The sequence below is a fragment of the Patella vulgata genome, chromosome 1 (genome assembly GCF_932274485.2).
Source record: "Patella vulgata chromosome 1, xgPatVulg1.2, whole genome shotgun sequence".
Taxonomy (NCBI): domain Eukaryota; kingdom Metazoa; phylum Mollusca; class Gastropoda; family Patellidae; genus Patella; species Patella vulgata.
The window spans coordinates 38,300,623-38,322,821 of NC_065879.2; the positions used below are offsets into that span (position 1 = coordinate 38,300,623).

The 22,199-nt window shown below is 37.7% G+C and overlaps 1 protein-coding gene and 1 long non-coding RNA gene across 2 annotated transcripts; both read left to right on the top strand.

The window, feature by feature from the left end:
* The first annotated feature begins 1,981 nt into the window (after positions 1 to 1,981).
* LOC126808389 (uncharacterized) lies at positions 1,982 to 7,994 on the top strand. The gene is made up of 3 exons (XR_007674618.1): positions 1,982 to 2,096; positions 6,255 to 7,631; positions 7,922 to 7,994. It is a non-coding gene; the product is annotated as an uncharacterized LOC126808389 (long non-coding RNA).
* Positions 7,995 to 17,039: 9,045 nt separating this feature from the next.
* On the top strand, positions 17,040 to 18,281 carry LOC126810025 (neuromedin-U receptor 1-like). Its single transcript, XM_056098622.1, has 2 exons — positions 17,040 to 17,388; positions 18,037 to 18,281. The coding sequence occupies exons 1-2, from the start codon at positions 17,040 to 17,042 to the stop codon at positions 18,279 to 18,281; spliced, it is 594 nt and encodes a 197-aa protein (XP_055954597.1).
* Positions 18,282 to 22,199: the final 3,918 nt, after the last annotated feature.

Below are 22,199 nucleotides of genomic sequence, written 5' to 3' on the forward strand. Positions count from 1 at the left end.
ATTCACATGCTTCTAGATCCGCTACTGCACAACGTCCCTGCACTAGACAAGGTCTAATAATCTTGCCCTTCCAACAAAACACCAGATAGACCATATCTAGTGTATCTTCGGACAATAATACTCGAGATGCCCAAACAAATCTTTAGAGACCAGATAGTGTCCAGAAACCAGCAGCCAACTTCTTTGAACTCTAGATGACGACAAATCTTTTAGTATTATTCTAATAGAAGGAAACTGGTTCGAGTCACCAATAGAGACCGGAATGACCTGGCGGGGCCCCCATCACATCCCACATTTACGGATGCGACCAGTCCTTTACTGGTGAATGAAAAGAAATAACAGAGGGGATTGTAAGAAATGTAAGTAACCCTTTAACAGAGTGGAAGGTTGTTGTTTATGGTCCACCGGTCATTTTGAACTTTACTTGGCAACATTCAAACAATTCCTTTCATAATAACACGGAATTCTAGATGATCATATTCACATGAAAACTTTAACTCATAATTCCCATACCGATGTCGAATCCCTGCAGACTTTTCTAATGACAATTCACCCAATAGGTCGCCAGTTGCAGTGTTGGTATACACACGATACACAGCTTTGTATGCACCTCCGTTTGTTCGCCACAAGGAATTTGGATATGACGTCCTCGACATATGGTGCGTAATCAGGCGCGAATTTAAGAGAGGGTGGTGGGGGTGGCTACCCCCCTCCCCATGAGACCAAGTAACCCCCACCCCCAGGTCCACTCCCAAAGGGGATATTCAGAAACAATACAAAACTGTGGAAATACACTGCTGTTTTTATTAGAGGTAGCCAGTGTATGTTAATAACAGGCCAATTGCCTACACATGAACATAAACAGTTCATATGGGCGGCTTATCTGACGGCCCCATTTCACTCGCAAAGAGATACACCGTCAAAAGTGAAAATGGACGTTTTTGATTTTTGTCTTAACAATGAGTAATTGCTCCACCAATCCTCAGACATTCAGCAATTCATCGTGGCATGCTCCTAATCAACCGTCCAATCACGATTTGGGGCAATCTGACCTCTCGCAGTGCCACGGTCAGTTCTTGCAGTGTTGTCGGTTGACGTTGACGTCGACGAACACGCCTCCCGATCAAATTAAAGGTAACACACTAAAGCAAAGATACAATAAACAGTAAATCTTATGCAAGAACCGATAGGAAAGCAAACATGGATAGGATACACCAGCAAGCGGCAGTTTTCATCAACCCTTCCTTGAAGTGTCAAATTTGACAATGAACCCCTCCCACGCCCTCCCACGTGTATGCCGCTATTGCGTGTCGCACATGCAGCTCAGTGGTTCTGTTGGGGCGATAAGTTCTTCATTTGTGAATATACTCTCAAAGCATGTCAAGTGTCCATGACTATTTATCATATCACAACCTGCATAGGTATTTGCATTAAAATATCAATACTTTTTTTTTGAAGAGTATATATCATATATCCCTGTCTGAAATGTTTTCCTTAGATTTGCCCCCTCCCCACCACACCCACCCCACACCCAGATTCACAGTTTCTAGATCCGCCACTGTGCGTGATATGTCGTGCCGAGAGGCTAATCGTAGCCTACTAAATGCACAAGCATCCAGTCCTATTTTAGAACGAAGTTAATCTTTAAGGGACTTGCACTGGACGTGTCGGAAAGAGTTAGGTATGTTTCCCCGGATGGGCGTGAAGTGGGCTCATTGGCTCCACTCCTCAGACCAAGCCTACATTTACTGCTTTTTACACGATTGATATTTTTGTTGTTGGGGCCCCGAAGTGGGTGAACCGCGGTTGGCCCTATTGTCGACCCTGTGGTATCAACAAAGAACGAAAGTCAACCAGAAAATAGAAGTTTCACGCACAATGAAAAGTACTCAAACCCCAAAATCATGTACGTCCAAAAACTGTTCAAATTGATTTTGCACCGCCATCATTATATATTATATATATTAAACTTTGTGTGAGTTGTCGCAGCTGTGGTGTGTAAGTGTATGACAACAGCTGTTGTATATAAAATCTATTTTTCTCAGCTAAATATTTATTTGTGGAATATAATATAGCTTATAGTATCACATATTAGGGTAAGTTAAATTATTTGATACGACCCTTTTAAAATTATTTTGTTATCAAATGATTAGTCACTATTGTTTATGGTGTTTAGATTGTTACACTATATACAGATAAAACACCTGATGGGATTATTTCATTATCAATAATTTGGGGTTTCTAATCTGGGGTCAAAAGGCTTGTTAGTACCCTTGACAGTTGTAATTCGATGAAGGGTAGGCAGAATATGTCATGAAAGTTAAACCTTATTTCATTTGCATATTCGCGAGATTAAATATAATTTAACAGTACATCGGTTTTAACAAATGATGAATCAGGGGCGGATCCAGACGATTAAAGCGAGACACACTCGATATATTTTAAATTTCGCGAGCATTGGTGCAAGTGTGGGCGGCATTGAAATTGCGCCCTTATCTAAACATCTGACAGTACAGGCATTATGTAAGAGATAAATCTGCCTATTGCAGGTCGTTCTTTGTGCTTAACTATTATATAATTTATTAATAAGACATTTATTAACATGACAAAACTTTCGATGCCATTGGATGGCTCCGAAATTTAAGTAGATAAGAACGGTTCGGCCATTTAATGATGTAATTTAAAAATGGAGAAGCTAGGCTAAGACTCGAATGGCCAGTACGGTGGTTACGATCAATGGATACATCTCTTCAAAACTACAACTATTGATAACTCCGCTCAAAATAAACTAATTTGAATGAAATTTTCAAAAGTTAAAAATTCCATATTCGTCTGCCCACCTAGTGTCAATTTCGAGACAGTATGAGGCCCGCATTAGCTTGTGCTAGGTTCCCACTGTCGTGCGATGCGTTACGATAGGATTGTCCCTATTGAGTCCACGGTCTGGTGCGTGCTGATACGTTCGGATACGTTTCCATGCGATCAACACGATTGCTACGACTGACCACAATATATGATAGAACCTGATAGGATCACCACGATTACTCCACGATTAAAGTCACAATTTCAATCCCACTATCACGATTCGTGCTATGATTGAAATCGTGATTTTAATCGTGGAGTAATCTTGGTGATCCTAATCCTATCAAGTCTTATCATATACTAAGCAGCAAAAGAAACGCCAGGTTGGTATGTTACTCTGAATAGACGCATTGTATAAAGCTTGCCAAATGTTTTTATTGTATATTTGTGACCACATCTCCGACTTTAATTGAGCAATAAGGCCCCTTCCCAAACACAGAACTGAACCCAGGAAATGTTCTCAAAAACGCAACCTGACTTCTGAGATGGTAATGTGTTCTCCATGATTTTCTTGTAAATCATGTTGCACGTGCTTTTCACCGGGACCAGCCCTATAAAATGCACCCCCACACCTAATCATTCAAACTACAATGTCAGCAACATTCCACGACTCACGACAGCTCAGAGGAACCAGGCGCTTGGAAGACTCGACGCTGACCACACTGCCCAAGCCGTTGCCAATCACTTCCAGGTCAATGTGCGGACCATCTACATGCTTCAGCAACGCTTTCGGGCCACCAACACCACGGATGATCTCCCCCGAACTGGTAGACCAGGGGTTACTACAAGGCGACAAGACCGCCATGTTGTGTGACAGCACGTGCAGATTCCCTTCACACAGGTATCTGAGACAGCACGTCAGACAGTGAGAACACACGGAAGACCCATCAGTACCGATACAGTGCGCCGACGTCTCACCAGAGAGTACATTCATTGCCGTAGACCTTACCGTGGACCTATTCTCACCCCTCGCCATCGACGTGAACGTCTACATTTTGCCCAAGAACATCAGAATTGCCGACACAGGCAATGGAGAACTGTTCTGTTCACAGCTGAGAGTCGGTGTTGCGTATAAACTTCAGATGGCAGGACCAGAATATGGCGACAACGTGGCCAGCGTTATTCTGACTAATGTGTCATGGAACGAGACTCGTGGGGAGTGCGCTACATCGATCCAGCTCTCGGACCCCACGTCATACCACATTTCGCACGTCATCGAAACAACGTTTTCCAGCATGACAACGCCCGTGCCCACACAGCCAGAGTTACCCGGGACTTTCTACAGCAAAACGGTGTCGACTTTATGGACTCGCCAGCCCATAGTCCGGACTATAACCCGATTGAACATCTTTGGGATGAAATTCAGAGGAGATTTAATAACGTCGTACCTAGACCAAATACAGCCGATGGATTGCGCCAGGCTTTTCTGAGAGTATGGTTCCAGGTGCCAATGGCGTGCATCAATCGTCTGGTCCACTCCATGTACAGACGCTGTGCTGCTGTTATTGACACTCGCGGTAGACAAAACAGATACTGATGTGTAGACTGTGTACAGACTCTAAACTTCTCGACTGTGTACAGACTCTAAACCTTCTCGTAATGTCTTGGAATTGTGATGAATTAATCACTAATGTGTCAACATACTGTTCACAAAAAAATTGCTTTGATCCATTTAGTAAGTCGTTTTGTAGAATGATTTGATTAAAGTGACTCTCTGATTTTGAAATCGTACTGACGTTTTTTTGGGGGTTTTTTTTGTTGTTTAGTATATATTGAGGTAGCAGTCGTGTTGACCGTATCGAAACGTATCTGAACGTATCTGCACGTAGCAGGTCGTAGATTTAGTCGGGACAATCCTATCGTAACGCATCGCACGACAGTGGTAAACTGGCATTACGCAGGAGAACGGTCTTACTCACACCGTATAGATACGTCACTGTACATGGTATTTAAAACGTGTTTATTAAATCTTTAAACAGTTTCTATCGAACGTCCTTGATCTACATTTTGGCAGCACTCTGTTTGTATTAGCTTGTTTTGTTTTATAGAGATTTTTACACTAACTGTATATCATACCTTAAGCAACACAAAGTGCATGCATTAAATGGCTAAATCAGAAATAATACAAAGATGTACATAAAAAATAACAAAAAGCATAAAGATGATTTTGTTATCGTGTGAGCTTCAATTTATATAAATGTACAAAAGTAGGGCCGGGGCAATGTCTGTTTTCCATTAAAATTAACAAAACATTTAGTCTAATACTCGGAAGGTCGCTTTTCAGTGTTTAAAATATTGAGTACAGAGAGTAAAACCTTTACGGGGCGCTTGATTTTTCGGAGAGAATGCGTCATTACTACAAATCCAGAAGCACGTTCTTGGTATATTAAATATTCATGTCGATTGTTGTAATACTATAAGGTTTATTTTATCTTTAAGAAGGTTGTTCTGTTTAATATAGAAATTCGTTACCTACATGACGTGTGACGAAAACTAGGGTAATGAAGTAGCTTGCATTATTCTACTACTATCTTAGACTAACTCACCGATGTCAGTATCCATTGCTGGAAGTAGGGTACTATAGTCCATGATCATGTGCACGGATTAGTACAATTAACTAGAATAGTGTTGACGTAAAACGGTGCCTATACAAAACACTTACCCAAAAATGGTAATTGTCCCGCCCTAATAGCTAAAGCATTTACAATTTCTATATAAGAAAGAGCGAGTTTAATTTCACTTCAGATAACATGAGAGACCAGGGAAGACCATCATTCAGAGCTCAGGGGACCATACCCATAGCCTCCTCGGCTTAGAGGCTAGGGTGAACACATCATCTTAGCGCGAACCTTATGTAGAACTAGCAAGAAGTACGTGGCTATTGCCACGTTTAGGCCGTTAGGTCTGAGTCAGAAAGGATATTAAACTCAGACCGTGGATAATTTAATAACTCGAAAAGTACTATCATAACTTTGTAGTTTGCTGTATTTGTTTAATTATATAAACTTAGTAACAACATAAACGGTGTTCCAGAGTCAGTTAATTGATGATTGAAATAATTTATTGATCCCACAACGTGAAGTCGAAGAAACGCATAGAAGAAAGTGTCACATCGAAAGTGTCACAGCCTATCTATTATTTGGAGTCCGTGACCAGGATAGTCACACATCTACCCCATAGTGTCACATTGTCAATTAATATAAAAAAAGAAAATAATACATAATTGCGTTAGATATTAGATTATTGGAACTTTGAACATCATTGTCTATCTTTCAAGTGTTTGTGGGTTGTCAGGATTATGTACGAACCACATAATTGTTGTTTTAGATTATGTTAGCTATTTGTAAAAGTTTTTATTTGATCTAATCTATAGTACGTTCTGTCTATTGCAGCTAACATGAGTTCTGATGAAAAGTCACCAACTACTATCTTACCGATTTATCACACCGATATTCAACTTGTTAAAAGTCAGAATGCAATCAAAAGGCTAAAACGAAACTTTCAGATTCTTCAACTGTTTCTGCTATTTACGGTTGTTCTTCTGATGTTGAATACATTAGTTTCGTATTTAAGATTCGAAGATCTTGCTTCGGAGATGACCAGGATCTCTAAATACCAGAGGAATTCCGAATACGAATTACGCCCAGAAGTGATACCAACTGAACAACCATTACAAGTTTTATCCCCGGAAAATGGTAACACTAAAGTAATGGATCTTGGATACCTATTGTTTGGTAGAATGCTTAATAAATTGGGGAGCTCAACTCATCGCGACTCCCAGCCAGATGAAGAGAATTCAATAGTAATATTTTCATATTAGCTATATATAATATGCAGAATAAGTGGGGGAAAACAACATGGTTGCACATATTAGGATTTAGATCATATAGCTGTTGGTAATTCTGTCTGTTTAGGATAATGGAGCATATCCTTTCTTTGTCGTTGCTTGCATGTAAATAATTAGCGTTTGCATTCTTGAAGTATTTCAATATTGTGTTTTAGGGATTCTTGTTTTAAACAAAATTATACATTTTTGGCTTTTATGAGGCCGCAATCTTGGGGTTTGCTTATATAGATGGATATTCCGATGGACAAAAGAGTCCCCACTACAAAAAAGTCCTGTGAATATGTGAACTTTTAAATAAGAATACCAGACACGGATTTGTCAAATGTTTGTCTTGTCCACGTGTTTCTAATTATTATGTGTATATTTCTGTCCTCCTGTACATACTATTAGAGCGACTGGTATCCAACTGTAGGCCTAACAACCGGTCTGCACACATAGAATTAGCTACTTTGAAAATAGACCTCTGTCCTGAATGGCCGCCATATTGAAAAACAAGAGTAGGTCCTGTAATATTATGCGGCTCTAATATGTTTTACATCTTTCATATACATAAGGACAAAATAAACATTTTCAATTAAAAATTAAAAATGAAAGCGGAATAAATGTCGGCCAATTAGCATTGTGTCTGTTCTTAAGGGGTGCTGTAGACGAACAGCGTAAGTTTCGTATGCTATTATTAGTAACCAGTAAACGGCGCGAAGAAACACCTTTTCAATAAGTTTACATGATTGGGTCGATTTATTATGAAGACAAAAGGTTTGTTGATGTGGATTGCCACTGACAAGGGGTATATCCGAATACATGCAATCAATGATAATACCTAATGGTTATGGGATTGGTATGAAGCAAATATCAACTATTTGATGAATATATTTGTACTATAGTTTTATTTACCTATGCTGATCTAATCATGTAAATACTGGTGATACGTGTATATATATATATATATATCTTATTTTTTGACAAAATAAAATATTTTGGTTTTAAACTATATAATGCAGTGTTGTTTGTGTACACGTGTGATTGATGGAGTAAAAAGTAGAACACAATCAGGTACTGATTTGTTAAACGTGTCACGCATTCTGACATGTTCAGTATAAATAGGAAAATTATGAAATCCTGATTCTACGTGGGATATTACTAGAACAACTGTGACCCTGTTTGGCGTTGGTCCATAAACATCTCCATTCTGTGTAGTAACGGTCTCACCAGTACGGCAGTGAATATTCGCTAGGCCGCGACAATCACTGATAAGGATGACATCGATGTGACTTAATGAGCCAAAGATATTAACTTTTTTCCTCTGACAAATTAAATTCTGAAACATTTTTTTTATGTATTAGAAAAATAAATAAAGACATTTGAAGTATTTGTAGGTAAAAATTATTTCCCATTTTAGTGTAAATGGGTATTAAAATGAGTAAAAGGCGCCATTCTCCTCGGATCAGTAGGTTTAACGTCTTATGTAAACAATGCCCCCGCCATTGAACCAATGATTGACGTGGCGTGATATGAGGTCATGTGTTGAAGGAAGTCATCTTTTATAGAGATATTAGAAGATTTTCGTAATACTCTGTGAAACAGATTGGTACGGTAGCTGTAGACCCAGTATGCAGTAGTGGTTCCATATAAACATCCCTATTGGGCGGTGTAACTGCCCCGCCAGTACAGTAGACTCTTATAAATTATAAACATCCCTATTCTATGTAGTAACGGCCATATTCGATGGAGTAGCAGTCCAGCCAGTAAGTAGCTGGAGGTCACAAAACATCCCCAATTTATGTAGTAACGGAAAACATTTTAAGTGATGTGGGCTAAACATCCACATTATTCTTTGTAGTAACATCCCTATAAGTACAGGAAACCTAAACATTTCGAGCGATGTGGCTTAAAATTGTATTGGACGCTCCGCGGAATTATGGGCCCCGAAGCTTATGCTTCATTAGTTTTATAGTAGATCCGCTCCTGGAAAACACATACTAAGACTACCACATGGATTCAATAAGGACTACATATCCTACACAGCTGGTTAAACAGCACAACGTTTACATGTCAATAAAGCTTATTATTGACTGTATAATAAACATGTAAAACTATTCTAAATAAATGGGTTAATCCGAATGATAAAAAGGGTGCTACATAAATATATAATAGTTCTATCAAAATATACTGTTGTTAAATATAGTGGTTACCTAATCTAATAACAATCAGTTGGGAGAATTAATAAATGGTATTGAAATTAATAACACATAAATAGCAATTATATAGATCAATAAAAAAAACGTGAACGACTCACTTGATCTGTGTAAATTATTCTATATAGAATAATTATTAAATAAATATTTCAGTCCCATGAAGACCAAGTCAGGGATTGATAGGAGGGGGCATGGGGGCTGGGGTGAGGTTAAAAAACGTTTTTTGTATCGCGTCGCTGATAGTCCATTTTAGAGTTTCTGTGAATTAAATTGTTTCTGAGGTTGCCGAGAATAATGTATTTTATATAAAGTTACCAAAGAAGTTACCTACTATTTTGCTGCACGATTTGAAACAAAGATATTTAAATTTCGTAACTCTCAGATATGTCTTTTAAGGGATACGTAAAATAATCTTACTTCCTAAGAAATTCCAGATCAAGCCCAAACAAGTTAAATATTGACAGATTTTTTTTTTAATATTCAAGTATAATTTTTGGTATGAAATATTATTCAATCGACCTTATCGGAATAGCATAGATTGATCCTATGAGGAAGGTGCGACCAAGTTAGAAGAAAGGTAAACAACTGGATATTTAATGATTTGCCATGCCGTGATGACTACTTACAGATTATAGAACAAAAGCAGATAAGCAGACTTATGCAAAAGCTAAATCTGCCGATTGCAGGTCTTTCTTTAGGCCTGAAATGTTATATAGACTATCGATTAGACATTAATTATTAACATTACAAGACAATAATCAACTCTCGGTGCCATCTGATGCTTCCGATTTTCATTAGATTTGAATCCGATCTACCGTTCAACAGCCATTGATGATTAAACACAAAAATGGATAATCGAGACTTTTTGAATTTTCGTCACAACGGTAAAAATGACAATCGAGGCTATAAGATTTTTAGAATGATCATTTCTCGGCTTAGAGTGAAGAAATTTAAATCCAATCTACCGTTCAGCAGCCATTGATGGTAAAACGCAAAAATGGATAACCGAAACTTTTTTATTTTCGTCACAACGGTGACAATGACAATCGAGGCTATAAGGTTTTAGAATGAGTATTTCTCGGCTTAGAGTGAAGAAATTTTATTGCAATTTTCAGAATATTCCCGTTACATTATCTGTTATTTAACTATTATAGTGAGAAATGTCAGCTCTATCTAGTTTTCCATGTATCTATAATTGACTAGATTTCGTAATCACGTCTTGGTTATTTGGGAAATCCCTGTCTGTAAATTATCTATTATTAGTCAAAACATCCAGGTCATGAGAGGATGAACATTCTTGATATCTAGGGTTCCCCAGCTTTCTGCTCTGGAGTTACCCATCTTTGCCAAAACCCTTGTCAACGCGATATGTCATGGTTTTTATCGGATTCTTATTAAATTTCGCGTGAGAGGACAAACACTATCGATATTCAGCGTTCTGCGACCTTCCATATCAGAGTGCCCCTTTGTCGAAAACCGCAATAGAAGCTAGAGGTTTCAACAGGTTCTTTTTAAATTCGGTGGTAAGCATTGCTGTCATGAGGAGTCGAACTCTATCAATATTCAGTTTTCTTTCATATTCTGTCTATAAGTTACTATCCCCCCTCTACCCCATTTTAGGGCTAGGGCATCCACCTGTATCCCCCACTGCAATACGGGACATTTCATTTAACTCAACACCTTGTTCGTTTTGGCTTGACCAATTATGAACTTTATAAAGTAACGACTTGTTCGTTTTGGCTTGACCAATTATGAACTTTATAAAGTAACGACTGATATTTGAATATTCATTATATCGTAGCTATTTATGACAAAGGATTATTTTTTAATACAACATTTGAGTATACAGAATATATATGCGTAATTATAAAAATGATATCGTTACAGCACGATGATTCAATGAACTTCTGTGTTTAAAGCCTATGCGCATATAGTTATTTTTACATGATGGTAATGACTTAATAAACCTTTTATGCACCCGAGATTTAATCGTGGAATTTTCTATGGTAAACTCATTACAAATCACGTTTAATAAAACAGACCGTTGTTCACGAATAGAATTTTGCCACTTTCAACAAAATAATTGTATAGATTAATGAAATACCCGACGTTGCACAATAACGCAATCCAAATACAGAGAACGAACGCACTTTCTGACAACCATGAAGTGGCACATAATAAGCTTAATAATATATTATATTTTATATAGGAATACTATATTTTAAATTGTTGTACGCCGACATTAAGCGTTTTGTGAGCACAATTTACTAATTTCACACCATTAGTTTGGGGAATAAATCACAAAGCAAGCAGAAGAAAATATTAGCAGTCAGATCGATTTGTTCAGATGAATGAAAAAATTGCATAAATTAATATATTGTATGTCCTAAAAGAAAAACAGTAATTCCAGCTCTTACAATTACATTTGATTTTTTTTAAAAATGGAACTGACAGTTCTCGCTATACTAATTAAAAAATAGATAATGTAAAGGGAATATGCTAAAAATATTAGTCAAGATTACTTCACTTTGAGTCAAGAAAACATCCTTTTAATAACACTGTAGCCTCGGTTGTCATTGTTATCCTAGTTACGATAATAAACAAAGTCTCGATTATCCATTTTTACGGTAAATCAACAACGGCCGTTGAACCGGGCATCACATTCAAATCTGTTGAAAATCGGACTCATCAGATATTAATCAATGTCTAATTAATAGTTTATTATAAAATTTAAGGTCTAAAGAAAGACCTGCAATAGGCAGATTTAACTCTTGCATAATGTATGTTTAACTATTGACATTGTATTGCTTTATGTAGTTGTGTGTTCGATATATTTCAGGAACCAACGATATTTCGTATAGGGCACATGACCTTGCAAAATATTTAATAGAACCATGTAAAACAAATATAGATACTGTCAGAGCTATATACATCTGGGTCTGTTACACTATAAGGTAATACTTCTTATGCTTTTAAATGCAATTTAAAAGCGTTCATGCAAAATTCTTTTAAGAAAATGCACTATCGAATCTATAAGAACACAAAACTTGTAAACAGCGGAATAGATCAGTATAGAAACAATAGCGATAGGATCCATGAGCCAAACGAATATTGTTAGTAATTCTGAACCTGGGTTATCATAATTGTTTCAGTGGCATTTAGTAATTGAACTGGGCCCTATGGAATACAATTACTGCTTATTACTGAGCGACGTTTCGACTAGGCTTCTCTAGTCATTATCAAGCAATATATAAAATATGAAAATATAACAAGACAATATACATGTACACAACAATATTTGGTTAATGCTGACCAACCAGAGTACCTTTTAATTACATGTACCCAAAGAAGACAATCGCTTGACCAATTTAACACGAGTATAATAAAATATTGTTCTGGCTTAGAATGGGAAGTGAATACAAAACCAGATCTATCAGTACTAAATGTTTTCGCAAAACTGAATTATCATTCAGGCGAAACGTCTGACACAGGTAAAGGTAAAGGCCGTTCTTCAAGAGCAAAATTCGAATTCCCAACTAGGTGGTTTCCTTTTTGTACAACAAATCTCTAAAGGAAAGTTCATGGTATCTGTTCGACCACCATGTTCGGGAGCATGTCCAACGGGGAAACAACTTCCAGGAATAGCAGACGTTGTCCTGGATGTTACTGACGCAGACCAAAATACAAATCCTTATCCAAATATCAACATGTCATATGGAGCAAATGATCCCCAGGTCCGCGGTCTAGCAGAGTCTATGAGATGTGGAGGGCTTTACGTAAGCAAGACCGGAACAATCAGGATACCAATTGAAACTGAACCTGGGTTGTCGCTGACTACAAAACTTATCCACAGCCTCAAAGAAATAAAAGATTCTGGAGACTGCCTTGCTGAGGATTCTACGAGTTTCAGTTATTTACTCGTCTTCCGAACCAATCTGATTTAACCTTTCCTCTTGCTGCTAGGTGTTTGATCGAGTGTCTAAGTCCTTCCTAATTTAAAGACATTCTAGCAAAGTAATATTCCTTGTCTATCTCACAATTTTGATATTAAAATAATAATAATAATAATAGGACATGGTTTTGTTTGTGATCTTTGTATTTATTTTCCATAATTTTCCAACTGATGTTAAAGGAGCCAAGGCGTTAATATTTGGGACCTAGAAATTGACACAAATGGGTCGCAACGCATACAATAATGTAATATGAATGTATATAAATTGATTTACATTCAATCGTTTCTGTTTTTACTGTAATTTCTAATCAGTTAGGTTAGGCGAAATAGGCCAGTATTCTCAATTGAATTTCAATCTCTAGCGTCTGGTTATTCCAGTCTACGCCGATAGTATTTATTGGGCATGCTCTCCAGATAAGAATATAGTGTCACCGTTTGACATTACTTGTGGAATATGCCTATTGAGTTAGAGACTTAGCTACTTTAATTTGCATGTCCTTATTTACATATATTTTAACTTCCAATGAGGTACTAGTATAGGAGCTGGATCTCTCGCACGCAAGAATTCATATCGTCCTGAATCAATTTTGTGGCCAATGGTATTCGTACCTAAAATATATATTTCATGGGTGCATTGAACAGTAAATTTAACAACAGCATACAGACTATTATTATATTCACCCCCATCGCTTAATCACCTCAACCATATGAGATGCGAAAAACTGGGCCTAAGCAAGGCAGAAATATTCGAAACCCGCACACTGATCAGAAGTGAATATTCGGTAGGCCGCTACAATCACTGATAAGTATGACATCAATGCGACTTAATGAGTCTCAAATATTAACTTTTTTTCACCGACAAATTAAATTCTAAAACATTTTTTTGATGTATTAGAAAAATAAATAAAAGTAGCGCCGCGTGCTGTGACGGCACGTGTTAAAGGCAGTCATCTTTTACAGAGATATTAGAAGACTCGTAATTCTCTGTGAAACAGATTGACTATAACGCAGTACGAAATTTTCAGACGCGACTTTACTCGGACATTTTTTCACAGGCTCCCCCAACCCCCAAACCGCCAAAGTTTTTTTACGAACCCCACGTTCGAGAATACGGATTTAAACCATGCAGAACATAATTGGCTATTTTAATGAATACAATAACACAATCGAACGCTTTTCGCGTGCGATTTATGCGCTTCTCTCCCATTATCCGCACATTAGAGCCATGGGCGGTTCGCAATTTCTACACTTTTGATCCCTAAGTAGTTCTATTATTGAGATAATGGGTCGAATATCGAACTTCTACGTTGATGTAAAAGCCCCTCCCCACAGCTCTGGTAAAAATACAAATATCTATCTGGTTTACTGCTTCAAAATTGGCTGCTGTACTATTGATAGAAAAGTTGGTTTTCCTTTCTTGTGGAAATGCATATTTAAAACAAAAAACAGTTGATGATCGTATGGGCATTTGGCGAGTAATTTTCATATATCTTTAATGACCTATTCTTTTCCTATTTACGTCATTAACACCCGGTGCTAAATAAACTCATCAGATTTACAACCTATGGTCAAGTAGCAAATAAATACAGATATTATTTGATTTCTAGGTTACTATTAGTTGAGGTAATTTTAAAGTGGCGTTATCATGATTATGACCAAGGAAATATTTTACTTAATTCTAAATAATAGCATATACATTCACACAATTAAACTCAAACAATTAAAGAATATCCAAGCCCTAGCGTACTTAATTAAAGGAGCGAAATCTCTAATATTTGGGAAATACGTCAGAAGTCTCAATCGAATGGCAATCTTTAGCGTATGGTTATTCCTGTCTACACCGATAGTATGTATTGCACATACTCTCCCGCTAAGAATATGAGGTCACCGTTTGACATCACCGGTGGAATATGTCTAGCCTCGTTCTTCGAGTCCCTTGTTACAACTAAGATAGCCGTATCGTTGTTGCAAACATTACATGTTTATTTTGTCTTAAATACTCGATATCAGAAGCCCATGCTTTTCCCGGTAAGATCAAAACATCAATTTTGATTTAGATTGACAAATAATTCGTGTTTTCAATATCGACGACTTTGTAAAGTATGATGCTGAGTTAGAGACTTAGCTACTTTAAATGACACCGAAAATCCATTACAAAAATGAATGATTCGCAAATTAAAAGTGCAAGCAAAGAGATTTGCATGCTATTTAATTTGAACACACCCAAAGTAATCAGATGTCGTTAAATCGGAAATATTGCTTATTCATCTTTAAAATGATTTAATGACAATATTACGTTGTTTCTTGGTGGTACGGTCTGTGTCGGTTAACCTTGTAGCAAAAATAGAATATGCTTCAGACCTCGCATTTTCAAGGAGCAATCGTTAAATGCTTGCAAACTATTATACCGTCTTCAACTTTTATGAATCACTGAGTGTTTAAGGTTAGCAAATTTCGCCAATAAGCATCTCCGATTGGGTTTAATTGGAGCATGGTATCTAAATGGTGCATAATATGGCGCATATAATAAAGTCATTCCAGCTGTACAAACATGTAGATGGATATCCTCGGTATTCTCAGTGGGTTCATTTACGAGAGAGACCGACCTTGATACTTGTGCTTTTTTTATCGACTAAGATAGCCGAAACGTTGTTGCAAACTTTCTCAAAATATTTTAGGACATAGTTTTGTGTTCATTTCACTTCTTTGACATTAAATCTTTTGCAACCCTTCTCACAATGGTACGTACAAACATGCCTGTGGTGAACGTAAACAATGACGCTAAGGCTGGTATGTAAACTGCTTTTTGATTGGTTCCTAGAATCAACCTACGACCAAGGGCAGATAATTTGAATTCGCGAAAAAAGCCTGAATGGAACAAGGGTTTAGTGGAGTAGAACGGAACGATACCACTGAGAATACCGAGGATGATAGATGAAATGAATAAGACAGGCACTTTAGCTGGAAAGTGAAAACACGCCTCATTTGTTTAAATTTACGAGTTCACACATCTATGAAATGGCAGGCCTTTGGTTAATAGTTAAATTTGTGTTTATAGAAAGCGCGCCGAGTTTAATATTTAAATTCTGACTTCCCTAATTTTATTTCGGTTCAAATTCGACATTGATTTCCTAAGTTTTACTCATATTCCTTTCATAAAACATAGGTGGTAGCGTATTCGGGTTTGTTCAAATGGCGTTAATCGGACTAATGGGGGACATGGCGTTGGCACCATAAATGGTTAGTCCTTTTTCGGCTATCTTAACCACAGGGTACAGAAATCAGTAGGCTTGTGGCAACTGGTTATTCAAGATTTGTTCCAATGGGATGAGTTTCAATCAAATCAGTGGTGCATTTTCATTCCGTCTCATCTATGTCTTCTTATAATGTTATTTTTTATATTTTGACTTGGCTCAATTGCGGTGCCAGGATTTGGAGTATTTCCTGAATAAAGAATACAACCAACAAATTTAGTTGCTTCTCACAATCTCACTCAACCCCGCCTTGCACCGCCACTGCTTGCATGTTGTATATAATTATGATGCACGGATCTGATTCGTGGATTTGGATGAATTTTTAATACAGACACAGCATTGTAAAAAAGCAATTTAAACAGGGTTAAGGCTTTAGCACACTCAAACCTTGATGAGGCAAAGTGATCTGTATAGAAAAAAAATCTAGGATATCTTCAACATTTGATTGTTGTGTGAGTATAATCTAACAAGCTATAAAGACTGTTGAATGATTTACGACAAGGTACTCACGATGTTGAACAAATACTATCAAGCGGGGAAGATACCACGAAGCCTGGGTGATAACAACCATTCAGATAGGGTATAAAAAATCTGACTTCAAATATCCCTGGTTGGAATTTTTTTACGGCGGTTATCGACTAAATATGGACATTTTATGTGCCTTGAAGAAGATAAACAATATTTTAGCCTGGTATCAGCATGGATTGTTATATTATGAGTCAGTAATGGTGGAACACAATATAAAACTTGGTAGAAATTGGTTGGCTATTCATGTGTTCTGTCTTTGTACTAAAACGAAAGGCCTCATGGTCAAATTGTGCATCAGCACAGTGGTAACTTCTGTTCGAATATGACGGACACGTAATCAATTCAAGTGCACTTTCCAAAGGATGTTACCCCAACGTAATTTTAGTATGTTCTTGGACAAGATGGCCACAAGTTTATTCCAAATCACCAGTAGTGAGGTAACTAACATTACTTTCACGGATTATCTCGAGTATAAAACTGCGATGTGGCTTTGGCGAATATTTTCTCCACTTCTCATCATTATAGGAACATTTGGAAATTTGTTATCACTCCTGGTTCTCACCAGGAAACGACTTCGTTCCTCGCCGGCTATGTTCTACCTGTCTATTTTGGCAGTTGTTGACATCACTGTTCTGTACAGTGGATTGATGCGTGTCTGGCTGGAGAATGTCTACAACATACATTTAAGGGAGATGTCCGAAGGAGCATGTCGATTCCACACCTTTTTTGTTTATTTCATATTGTCCTTTAGTGTTTGGATTTTAGTAGCTGTTACCGTGGATAGATGCATCATAGTCTGCGCTCCCTTCAGAGCCAAAAGCTTAAGTTCGTTGTCAATAGCACGAAAAACATTGTTAGCGATAGCGTTGGTTCTGATCGGTTTTAATTTCCATATTCTGTTCACACAGACATTAGTACAAGTTGATTATTTTGAAGAAGATATCCGTTGTAGTCACGCGGTTACTGGAAAACACTTCCGCGATTTTATTTGGCCCTGGATGGACTTTGCTGTAAACTGTATCATCCCTGTTGCTATAATGTTGGTATGTAATTTGATGATCATTCGCCGTATCGCTGTCTCAGCTAGGAAGCTAAAGCATCACATGGATTTAGATAAATGTGTACAACATAATACAGCAACGCCTTCGGACACACAGAAGGGAAATACCGTCCAAACACTGTCCATTGCTGCTTTAGGAGTTTCTAACACAGCTATTGGCGGTGCGCAGGAGCGGACTAATTCTCCAGAGGTGGGTACAAGCTTCTCATTCCGCCCAAAGCTGGACTCTGAGATATCTCGTAGACTCCATAGCAGATCAACAAATTTAACGGTGATGCTGTTGGTGGTGACATTTGTTTTCATGATATTGTCTCTGCCAATTACTGTGTATCTAATAGGATTTCAAGTATGGGTAGCTGTGGCTGACCCTATGGAGGAGGCCGTGTTGGAACTTGGTTGGGCTGTAGCCAATATTTTTCAATATACCAACAATTCAATTCATTTCTTCTTGTATTGCCTGACGGGTCCGAGATTCCGACGGGAGTTTGTCTCTATGTTTAAAGGAACGTTTGGACAAAAGCGTATTGAACCGAGCGAAATTGTAGGTAAAATAGCACGAGCTAGTGCTGTTAGTGACAAATAGATCAACTAAATTAGGAACATTCCTCCACGTATTTTAATATTTCTTGTGATAACTTCATAGAACACTGTATCATATGTATATATAGCTAATTTCAGCATCTGCAGCTCGTGATATATATTATATTGCCTGTCTATTATTATAATATAAGTTATCGTAGAAAATACTGATAAAATGGTAAAAAATTCGTTCAGTTAATAGTAGTCCAGGAGCTAGCAAGGATTGAGGACCGGAATTAGTAGATATGTGATCGGGATTAACCAAAACGCAACTCTTGAGTAACGCTTTTTGGGACACAACCCCGGGGCACTGTTCACATTATTGTTAGAATTGGTATTATAACACGTCTCGAGTACATACTCGAAGCCTGTGACCAAATGTTCCTTTGGATTCCCAATAACAAAATAGATACCTCTAAGTTGTCAAATTTGGGGATTAACCCACTTCTGAGTATGTCAAAAGTCACCATTGGCCGGCCTCGCCCAGTCTATCATTTCCAGTGCAAACACAAACTTGGCGTCAAAACTATTCCTTGGGACCCACTGTGGCAATATGAATCCTTCTCGGGATTAACCCCAATTTATATTAACGCACATCTCTAGTATAATCACAAAATGGTTGTTAGATTGTTCCTTGGGGCCCACTGTGGCAATACAAATCTTTCTGGGTTGTCAAATCTGGCGATAAAACATTTTCTGGGTAGGCGAAATGTGACCATTGGACGTTTCCAGGCGGCCTAGGTAGCTCAGTCAGTAAGACGTTGGCTCTCTAACCTGGGGGTCACGTCTTCGATACCGATGTCGGCGGATGAAGTTCGTTGAGATTTTCCGGCGTGGTTTCCCCTTAGCAGTGGTGCATGGCAAGGAATAACGCATAGTCGAGGTGTTAATTCATTTTACCAAACGAATTTTAAATTGATGACTTTCACCACAAATACCAGACGTTCATTTGGTTACCCGAATTTACATCTTCTCAAACCTTCTTTTCTGTTGGCTCGTTTCCTCTGTCAACATGTGAAATACACTCTCTGTTAATAAAAATCTTTGCCAGCTCCTACACTATAGTGTTCATTTATATGACCCGTGCCGACGAAAGACGTTTTATTACCTTGTCCGTAGCAAGCAGGGGGTAGCTGCACCCCCAATGGACGCAATACGAAGCCACCGACCAACGTGCCTATATTAGTATGGACGCCACATAAAGCCGAGTGACATTGGTTGGGCTGCCCCCTTTCCCCCGCTAGCCACGTGCCTGCAGCTCTATATAACATGTAGAAGCGAAATGATGCATTGTTATTCCTGGCCTGAGCTGGATACTTATGGTTACAATGCATAATTTACAACGCTTAAAATTAACTTGCCTTTCTCTTCTACCCCTAACTCACAGACGAGTTTACTGGAGGTTACATCAATAGGGGCCTACTCATCCCAGCTGGTGTCTCTTGAACCGAATTTATCAGCTGTCTAACACTAAGGAATCTTCATGATGTCTCAAATCTAGGACTTAAACCACTCTTATAACTTAGACAGTGTCCTTAAAGGGCCAATCCCGATTATATTTTGGAGAATAAAACTGCTTAATTTTTTGTTAAAAGCACTTAAAATTGTCTACCTTTGAGACAAGATGAATACACCATTCCTCTATATTTTGGCGCTTAAATTTTATTTTTGATACTCTGTTCAAATCGGGATAGTCCCTTTAAGACAACTCTGTCAAGTGTTTAATTGGACAAATATTACCTAATTAATTATGATGATTGGTTGCTAAGCCAAATGATGCAATAGGAATTTTCCAACACAAGTGATAGACATGATTTTCTGGGTTCACCTAAAATCATCTCTGTTTTGGTTTTATAAATCTTTTTATGTGTCAACCACTCAATCATTTTAATTTGAGTACGTAAGATATGACTTCTCACACTGATCTGCAGTTAATATTCGCTAGGCCGTGACAATCACTGATAGGATGACATCGATGCGACTTAATGAGCCATAAATATTAACTTTTTTCCTCCGAAAAATTAAATTCTAAAACATATTTTTTATGTATTAGAAAAATAAATAAAGACGTTTGAAGTATTTGTAGGTAAAAATTATTTCCTATTTTAGTGTAAATGAGTATTAAAATGAGTAAAAGGCACCATCCTGCTCGAATCAGTAACGTTTTAAGTAAACAATGCATGCGTCATTGAGCCAATGACTGACGCCACGTGATATAACGTCATGTGTTGAAGGCAGTCATCTTTTACAGAGATATTAGAAGACTTTCGTAATACTCTGTAAAACAGATGACTTCTCTACAATGTGTGAATGTAATAATTAATTAAAGATACAATATGACCGAAAAGATCATAGTATTACACTATGAGTAGTGCTCATAATGACATGATTGGTGGGCGCCTTATAATGACAATATATGATTGTCGGGTCGCATATAATGCATAACGTCGAATGAGATTGTTTGGGCGTCCACGACTTGATCAATGGGGCACCAAAATGGCATGATTGGTGGTGTGCCTCATCCTGGAGGGGCGCCCATAATGCCGAGATTGGTGGGCCGTCCACGATAAGATCATGGCGCCCAACTAAGAAACCGACCGCATACCGACGCCCGAAGAAATCTACCATTTTACCATAAGAAAGCCAAATGAAGATTGTAAGATATTTTCCAGGTCAAATTCCCGATGGGGATGAAACAATCTGATTAAAATACAGATCTAAATTTCGTTTTGTTCTTTTATACACTACATGAAGGTCTGGTCAGTTGTAGTGGAAGGTCGCCGTAACAGACCGTTTCATTGGCTAATCCCTTACTTCAACCAGAACGCGGATTATTTAATAACTCTTCCAGATCCTAGTGTAGTAAAGACAAGTAAAACGAAATTTTGAACTATAAAAAACGAAACGAAATAGGATCTGTGTTTTAATCAGACTGGGGGTGAGATTGATTCAAGCCCGCACCAGGCGTGATAATCTTCAAAATACAAACAAGTCGCACTCTAACCTGATTCCGTACTTTTCGTTTTTCTCATAAATTATTATAGGTACACTAAAGACGTATATTCCTTCCTTCAAATTTTTATAATGTTCATATCAAAATATCATAATACGTCAATATCGCAAATTCAGTCTCAAAATTGAAATTTTCCGTTATTCTCATAGTTACTATCCTCTGGTGCAAACCCTATTTTCCAAAATTTTCGGGGGCACCCTAGACCCGTCAAGTGTAGGTACATCGGCGGCACCAGAAGCCGCATCGGCGGCCCCAGAAGCATTCGGTGGTAAAATAGAATTCGAAACAGAAATATGCTGACAGTTTAATTGGTATTACCAGCTAAAGCTGTTCAAGTTACCAAAAATCATTGAAAATCAATCTACTTGTTCGTCTCAAGACCTTAAACTCTGTGTATCAATCTAAAGTCAATTGAAACGATTATACGGTGTATACATATAAAATCAATCAGATGATAATTATGGTCTCTAAAGCATCTACAAGATTTTTCAAAGCTATCAAGGGTCATAACCCTGGAAGTAGTTATCGAAAATCGTTGAAAATCAATAGGTTTCTTGATCTGATGACCTTAAGCACTGTGTACAAATTTAAGGTCAATAGGATATTAAATTTAGCCTCTAGAGCACCCAAAAGATTTTTCAAAGTGATCAAGGGCCATAACTCTGGCAGTAATTATTACAAATCGTTGAAAATCAATAGGATTCTCCATTTTATAACCTTAATCACTGGGGTGACCACAATATACGACCACATTTCAATGTGGACATATAAAAATCAATAGTCTTCTTCGTTTCAGATATCTGATTATTGCATATAAAATAATGGGATGGGCTTTTGTGGTTAGAGAGTTCACAAGATGCTACTAAGTGTAAAAGAGGAACATAACTCCTAGAAGTATTTTACAGAAAT